Source organism: Quercus robur, chromosome 3, assembly GCF_932294415.1.
Source record: "Quercus robur chromosome 3, dhQueRobu3.1, whole genome shotgun sequence".
In the NCBI taxonomy this organism is placed as follows: Eukaryota; Viridiplantae; Streptophyta; class Magnoliopsida; order Fagales; family Fagaceae; genus Quercus; species Quercus robur.
Genome location: NC_065536.1, coordinates 64,128,640 through 64,136,703, shown reverse-complemented (window position 1 = coordinate 64,136,703; position 8,064 = coordinate 64,128,640). Strand labels below are relative to the sequence as shown.

General features: G+C 32.0%; 1 protein-coding gene across 1 annotated transcript; it reads left to right on the top strand.

Moving 5' to 3' along the window:
* The first annotated feature begins 6,337 nt into the window (after window positions 1-6,337).
* LOC126718873 (photosynthetic NDH subunit of lumenal location 2, chloroplastic) lies at window positions 6,338-8,010 on the top strand. Its single transcript, XM_050421237.1, has 2 exons — window positions 6,338-6,994; window positions 7,704-8,010. The coding sequence occupies exons 1-2, from the start codon at window positions 6,353-6,355 to the stop codon at window positions 7,800-7,802; spliced, it is 741 nt and encodes a 246-aa protein (XP_050277194.1). The 5' UTR covers window positions 6,338-6,352; the 3' UTR covers window positions 7,803-8,010.
* The last annotated feature ends 54 nt before the right edge of the window (window positions 8,011-8,064 follow it).

The following is an 8,064-nucleotide window of genomic DNA, read 5'->3' as shown; positions in this document are numbered from 1 at the left end:
AATTTTATGTTGCAATGACCATTGCCCTTTTCGTGGATTCTCGGTTTCGGTTTACAAAAGGGTTAGTATTTAAATTCGAAAAGTTTGATGTAACTAGTGGCAATAGAGGTATGTTTCTAATCTTTTTATTTTCTAATACCTAGTTTCCAATTTTTGTTATTTTCTAATTTTAGGTTTATTTACATCGTTAGTGAGATGCAAGTTTTATCCAAGGTTATGGATTCCATAAATAGATAAGAGTGTTATAGTTTCTTGTGATGCAGCAATAAAATCTCATCCAAAGGAGATGGCTGCCACAACCTTTATAGCGAGGGACAAGCGTTCTATTCCCTTGTTTGTTGGAGTGTGCTGGGGATACAAGTTCAAGAAAAGCACTCAATTAGAGGGAGAGTCATTGAGGCTTTGGACTACTTTTTTTGGCTTAGAGAAAATCTATGACTGAATTGCATGTGGAGACGGATTTAACCACATTGCCGAGATAGTAAATTCTAGGTATGGAGAGAAAGATATATCTTCTGATTGGAATTGGAGTTTCTTGAGTAGGTTCAGAGCAGAGATAGTGAGACCAAATAATATTTGGTTTGGAGTAGTTCATGGCTCGGTGAATAGGGTTGCCCACAACTTGACATAATTGATTGCCTATACCACTTTATTGAAGAGGAAAAAAATCTGAATTTGGAAGTTTGGACTTTTAGGAAAGCTTTGAAGAGTGACGATACTTATAAAGTAGAAGTTCTAAAGGATCCCGCAACTTCTGTAGAAGTTCTAAAGGATCCCGTAACTTCTGTAGAAGTGGAGGTTGTAGAGAAGAACTTTCCAAGAGAGCTAAAGTTATGTTTAGCTCTAGACTTTGTTAGGAGGTGTTTAGAAGGCCATATGATTAAGGAGAAAGGATTTGTGGAGAATGACCTTGAGAAGAATATCAAAATTTCTAAGTTCAATTCATCAGATGAGACTGGGAGATTTTTTTTAGGTGTGATTGAAGGTAATATAGATTTTAAAGTGTTACAATGTATTATTTTAAATTGAGATTTCTTTTTTTAAATTGAAATTTGTTTTTTGCAGATATTAAGCAAGGAATTAAAGATAAAGTTTTAGATGCTGTTATATTCTAGGCTTGGAGTAAAAAGTTAACTGCACCAATTGTAGAGCTAGAGATCCTTATATTCTACGGCCCACAGACTACTGGTTCATATGAAGATAAAATACTGCAAGGATAAGATAGATGATAATTACCCCTTAGAGTGTGAAAATTTGATGAAAAACTATGTATTGCATTACTTCTCTAAGTCAGAGTACATTAGATATTTATACAAGATATAAGAGTGTAACTGCATATGTGCTTCATGCTCTTCATTTAACTTCAAACCTTTTTACATGTTGTTTTTTTTTTTGGGTGTGTGTATATATATATATATATATTTATATATTTTTTTCTTGTTCACATCTTAGGTTTAAAGCAATGAAATCACTGATTATCTTTTGGAGATGTCACTCGCCTAGACCTGGCACAAATTTGTTGCAATAACTTATACCGTATTTTATTACAACAAAATGTTTTGTTGCAATAACTATAGCAAAGAAATATTTGCAATAACTTATTGCAAAAATTTTTTGTTGCAATAACTTATTGCAATGAAAAATTTCGTTGCAATAGAGCTTGATGAATTGAGTGATCCAGTCCCAAAAGCCCTCCATGCCCTACCTATTGTAATAAAATTTATTTTGCAATAATATATTTTTCTTAATTTCTAATTTTAGGTTGCAATGGCAATTGCCCTTTTCGTACAAAAGGGTCAGTATTTAAATTGGGAGAGTTTGATGTGATTAGTGGTAGTAGAGACATGTTTCTAATCTTTTTTTATTTTTTAATACCCTAGTTTCCAATTTTTGTTATTTTCTAATTTTAGGTTTATTTACATTGTTAAGGAGATGCAAGTTTCATTAAAAGTTATGGATTTCCTCAACAGATAAGAGTGTTACAGTGTCTTGTGATGCAGCGATAAAATCTCTTCCAAAGCAGATGGCTATCACAACCTTTATAGCGAGGGACAAGCGGTCTATTCCCTTGTTTGCTAGAGTGTGCTAGGATACAAATTCAAGAAAAACACTCAATTAAAGGAAGAGTCATTGAGGCTTTAGACTACTTATTTGGCTCATAGAAAATTCTTGACTGAGTTGCATGTGGAGACAGATTTGGTCATGCTGCTGGGGATATTAAATTTTGGGTATAAAGAGAAATATGTATCTTCTTATCTAAATTGGAGTTTCTTAAGTAGGATCAAAGAAGAGGTAGTGAAACCAATCGATATTTGGTTTGGAGTAGTTCGTGGTTCGGTGAATAGGGTTGCTTGCAACTCAAATAGATTGGTTGCCTCTACCACATTCTTGAATTCTCGATTGTTGCAGGCCAAAGATGTGGTTGCAATGGCCATTGCTCTTTTCATGGATTCCCGATTTCGATTTACAAAAGGGTCAGTATTTAAATCCAGAGAGTTTGATCTGATTAATGGCATATGTATGTTTCTAATCCTTTTTATTTTCTAATACCCTACTTTCCAATTTTCCTTATTTTCTAAACACCAACCCATTTAATAATTTTTCATTTTCAAAAAAAGAAAAAAAAGAAAGAAAAAGAAAAAGAGGTAGCAATTAATAAAGCCTTTAATTTCTTGGAAGAGAGCCGGTACTACGAACCAATTAATAAAGTCTGCTTCAACTTTTCATAAAAAGATTCCCAACTCCCAACTACTCCCTGACTTTTCTGGTCCCTTGAAGTTATGGCAGCCCCAAACAAGTCCTTATGTAAAGTGTAAATTTTCTGAAACAAATGCTAGTCGGCTTCAACTTTTTATAAAGTGTTCCAACTAATCCCACTAATTGGACCCAATTGTGCCCACTTCCAACCCTAATTTCAGCTATACTCGTAAGGTAGCCATTGAAGGTTATTCCAAAAAAAAGAGTTGACATCGAAGGTCTTTCCGAGAAAATCAAATACATTAAAGTTTATTTGGTGATCTAAATATGGGGAAGAAAAAGGTAAGTATAGTAAAGTATAGTAAACTACTTTGTTGCAATAACTTATACCGTATCTTATTGCAATAAAATGTTTTGTTGCAATAAAAATATTTTCTTGCGATAACTTATTGCAATTTTTTTTTTTTGGTTGCAATTTGCAATAGAGCTTGACGGATTTGGTCACACTACCGGGGTATATGTTTTTTTTTTTTTTTGCTCTTGTTCACGTCTTAGGTTTCAATTTTTGAAATCACTGAGTCTCTTTTGGAAATGTTAGTCACGCAAACTTGGCACAAAGTTGGAGAATTTCAAGGCCAACGATAAAGAGACAAGGGTATGTTTGTTTTCATTCATAATGAATTTTTTTTAATGATTATGCTTTAATGTAGGACAAATTAGGGAGTTGTCTACATTTATTTGTGATGGATTTAGGGTTAGGAAAGAATAAGAATTAGAGAGAAATAAGGGCAGGGAGGTGGAATAGATGGAGAATAAGCTGTAAGAAAACAAAGTTCATAAAAAAGAACACACCTAGAAAAGTGTGGCTCTATCTCATTTTTCTCGTTTTTCCATTTCTATTCTACTTGATCGTTGTAATATTTAAGTAATAATCTGATGCTAATGTTATTATGAAAAATATTTTGAGTAACCAAGAAAATTATGAAAAATAATCATATTGAACATATATGAAAGTGCATATCTCAAGTAGGTTGACAAAATCTAAAACTCCTTAAACAAATATTTTCTTACCCATACTAAGTAGGTAGTCACCACTTTGGATTTGATAATAAATTTTCTTTAGACACATGTATTAAATAATTGTATAAAAACCAATAAAAATTTGTCATGTATATTAAGTCTAATTTGCATAATCAATGTGTTATCTTATAAATTTTCAATTTTTTTTTAAGCCCATTACAAGACTAGGTTTTTTTTTCCTTCCCTTAAGGATGAATCTATTATTTTGGAGGTGAAACTCTTAAAAATATTTATTTTGATTAACAAAAAGGAAAAAAGAAAAACAGAAAGACTATTAACCTTTTATGAGGAGCATGGCATATAGGTGTCAGTGAAGAAGACCTATAAGCCAACAAATTGTATGTAGAAGCAAGTTATAAAGTCAAACATACGAGTCTCTTAAAGCAAAGTTGTGTTTAATTACGATTAGCTATTATAAAGCCAAGTTTTAATAATTCTCAGTAAGAAAAGGCTGTAACAGGACAATTCCTTTGTTAAGTAGGTCATACTTGAGAAGAGAAGCCCTCATCCAACATTAGAAAACAACAAAAAGATTTCAAAGGAATAATTCCCGGTGTAACAAATCAAGAAAGGCATGCTTCTCTAACATTATCTAAAAACAAAAAAAAAAAAAACAAAAATTAAAAATTGATTTGAAGAGCTTTGAAAAAGATTGGCCAGACAAACACCATGTAAATGGCTATGTTTATTTGGGTTGCTATGGTAAAGGTATTAGTAAGGATTTTTTTTTTTTTTTTTTTTTTTTTTTTTTTTTTTTTTTTTTTCAAGTGAAAGTTAGGTGATTTTTTTGTGAGTTTTCTCGAGAAAAGAAAATGGTTTTTGTTTGAATTTGTGAGGTAAAGAGGGTTTCGAGAATTGGATGAAAAGGTTTACAAGTTGTTAGAAAAGAAAACGAGAAATCACAGAGGTTTTAAGGACATGAACTGAAGCCATGGAAAAAGCTTAATTATGCTTTCGCGAATAAAAAATGTTGTAGCTTGTAAGTTGTAACAAGCCAGCTAGTAAGACTTTTTTGGATTGGAAGATTTCAAATTAAATTTAATAATAAGAGATTTGAGATTCAAATCTTAACTACATCATAAATCAATTGGTGTATTGACTTGATGATAATGTTGTGAGGCATATCAAAATCCTCAAATCAATCATTACATAAAATTTAATTTAATAATTTTTGAGTTTCATATTAAATCTTGAGTTTTTAAAATCGTTCCAATGTAAGCTTTAAAATTTTTTATATTTGATTTAGGGTTTGTTTTATTGAGTTTTATTAGGGGTTTAAAAATGTAGATTCAATTAATTAAAACCATACAGTTTAATTAATAGTAATCATAGATATCAAAGTTTTCGAACATTTTGAGACAATAAAATTATTGAAATTATAAGGTCTAGTTTAAAATCAGCTTCTTCTAAAAAAAAAAAAAAAAAAAATTAAAAATCAGGTAGTTTAAAATATAGTTTATGATTATCTAACTTTTTTTTCCTTTATGAAATGACAAGGGTCTAGCTGTGACTTCATTGGTTGGGCATAAATGTGGGCGTCCAACCTTATATGTTGAGTTTAGACATTTCTTTTATGCAAGCTAAGTGGGAAAGGATGACAGATTATAAAGAAAAATTTATGTGGCCTTGGTAATTTAGTCTATATTTGAGAATTTAATATTGTTCCCAACCATTTTATTGTATTCAGTTGGCTCAACATATTTAAGTTGACTGAAAAGTATATGGTTGAGACACGATGGAGTTCAATGGCGGTGTCAAAGCTAAAAATCCTAAGTATTCATTGATCAATTGAATTTGATTTGATTTCCAGGATGGGGCCCCTTAATTTTATTAGAAGTTCTCATTAGAAATCAGAAAAGGACCAAAATCCAACACCTCAATGAGAGTAATGTAAGATGGAGAGCTTGAAATTACTAGTTTTTGGTAGTAGATGGATAGCCCTTTTTAATATATATATATATATATATATATTATAAATATAAATTTTTGACTTATGGTGTTCACTTTTGATAATTGTGCTCTTTAGTAGATTAAGGTATTAATAGGTTTTTGGTGTAGGTTGGGATTGAACCCTAGATCTCTTATTCAACCATCAGAAATTTTACTAATTGAGATAACTGGAACCTGCTGAGCTTAATAACTCATTCGTTGGTATTTTGCCTTACATGCAAGCCATGAGTCATGAGTGTTATGGTAGGGAACTATGATGGAGAGCTTGAGCTTGAAGCCTGATTTTCAACATACATTAAGAAACTAGTAAAGGAGAAAGCTATAGAAACACGGGATGGGAGAATGGTGGATCGGAAATTGAAGCAATTGCTATTGCTATCACATATTAGTTTTTTTCTTTTTCGATAATTTTTTTAATAAAATAAATTAAAACTTAATTTTTTATTAGGATTTAACACAAACCCTGATCCTTATACACTTCTATCTCTATTAAATTGGACATTATTTTTAGAATTACTGTTTTCAAACCAAGCCCATATTCTGGCCCAAAAAGGATAAAGAAGGGAAGAAGCCCAGATAAATTTCAACCATAGTTGGGCTTAAAGTTAAACTCACCCACATCCAGATGGGTCCCAAACTCTCCCACCACCAGAACAAGATAACTCCAACGTGGCAAGAAGCTAAGGTCTATGTTGGATTTAACAGGCAACAAGGTCAGCCACAAAAATCCACCCAAAAATCCACAATGACACAATTTCCCATTCATAAAAAAAAAACTATGTCCAGCTTCACTAACACAAGCACTGCTCCCATTCATGCCCAACTCACCAAACCACACAGTCATGATCACAGGAAGAAAAGCTCAGTCCCAACAGTCAGAGCCTCATTTCCTAGTGAACAAAATGTGACACATAGAAGAAACTTTGTAGCAACATTGTTAGCAACTTCAATGGCAGCAATTGGTGTACATGGCACACCAATTGCACTTGCTCAGAATTGGGGTACACGTTCATTTCTAAAGGAACGTTATTTTGAGCCAGGGTTATCACCAGAAGATGCAGTGGCTAGGATTAGACAAACTGCTGAGGGGTTACATAGCATTAGGTACATGTTGGACACCATGGCTTGGAGGTATGTCTTATTTTACATTCGATTAAAGCAGGCCTATCTTTCTCAGGATATGAAAAATGTTATGTCTCTGTTGCCGGAAAATCGCCGGAAGGATTATGTTAAAACTGCAAATGAGTTGGTGGATAACATGATGGAGGTATGTTGTTTGTGTATCCTTTAAGAGTTTATGGCAATCTTCATCGTATTTGATTTGGTAGCAAATAAAAATTTGACTTTGCTCATTGTTGACACTTGACATTAAATTGGTGAGACTGAGACTAGTTTAGAAAATTATTAAGGCTTTTATGATAAGAATATCCAAAGACACATGTATTTGTTAGAATTTATGTCGAAAATTAGAGAGAGAAAGGAAGCAGGTGCACATAAAAATTTAAGTGGTTCGACTTAGCCTATATCCATAAACAATTACATCTTTACTTTTTTGAATTGTATGTTTCAACGGGCCCATTAAAGATATAAATGATAGACTAAACTCTAAATTAATTTCAGAATTACTTTACATGTATTAGAAGTAATGCTACTACAAGTATGATTATGGTTACTTTATTAAGCTCTGCAACTAGGTTGTAGTACATTGAATCTAAATTAGTTATACAACCTAATCAAACCTTATGCCTGGATATCTCTAATATACTTTTGAAATATTAATTGTAATATAGTTCTATCTTTATTATTGTTCTTTAATGTGTTGGGAAATTTTGTTATACATAGTAGAATAGACCTTCTATCTTTGAAAGGTGAAGTTTCACCATAAAAAGAATTCGGGATTTTACAAGTTATCAACAGAACTACTAGTGAGATTTCCTATTTCTGTATTTATTTAACTAACTTTTTTTTTTTCCCAGCTTGACTATTTTGTCCGCACGCCGAAAGTATATGAATCTTACCTATATTACGAGAAGACATTAAAATCAATAGATGATCTTGTGGCATTGTTAGCCTAGTACAAGATGGAGTTTTATGAGTGCTAAAATGGGAGCATGGCTGCAGTTCTCAATCAATTGGAAACTTGAGATTTCCAGTCAATTTAAGGTGATTACAAGAAAAATGTTGAATTTCACTGGACTTTTGTGCTGAACTCTGCAATTTGTTGATTATTATGTAAGGTGTAGATTGAAGGAATATATAGTTATATACCATAGCTTAAGATCAGGTTATATTGTTATGTGCATGGAAATATTTATAAGAATAGGAAAAACATGTCTA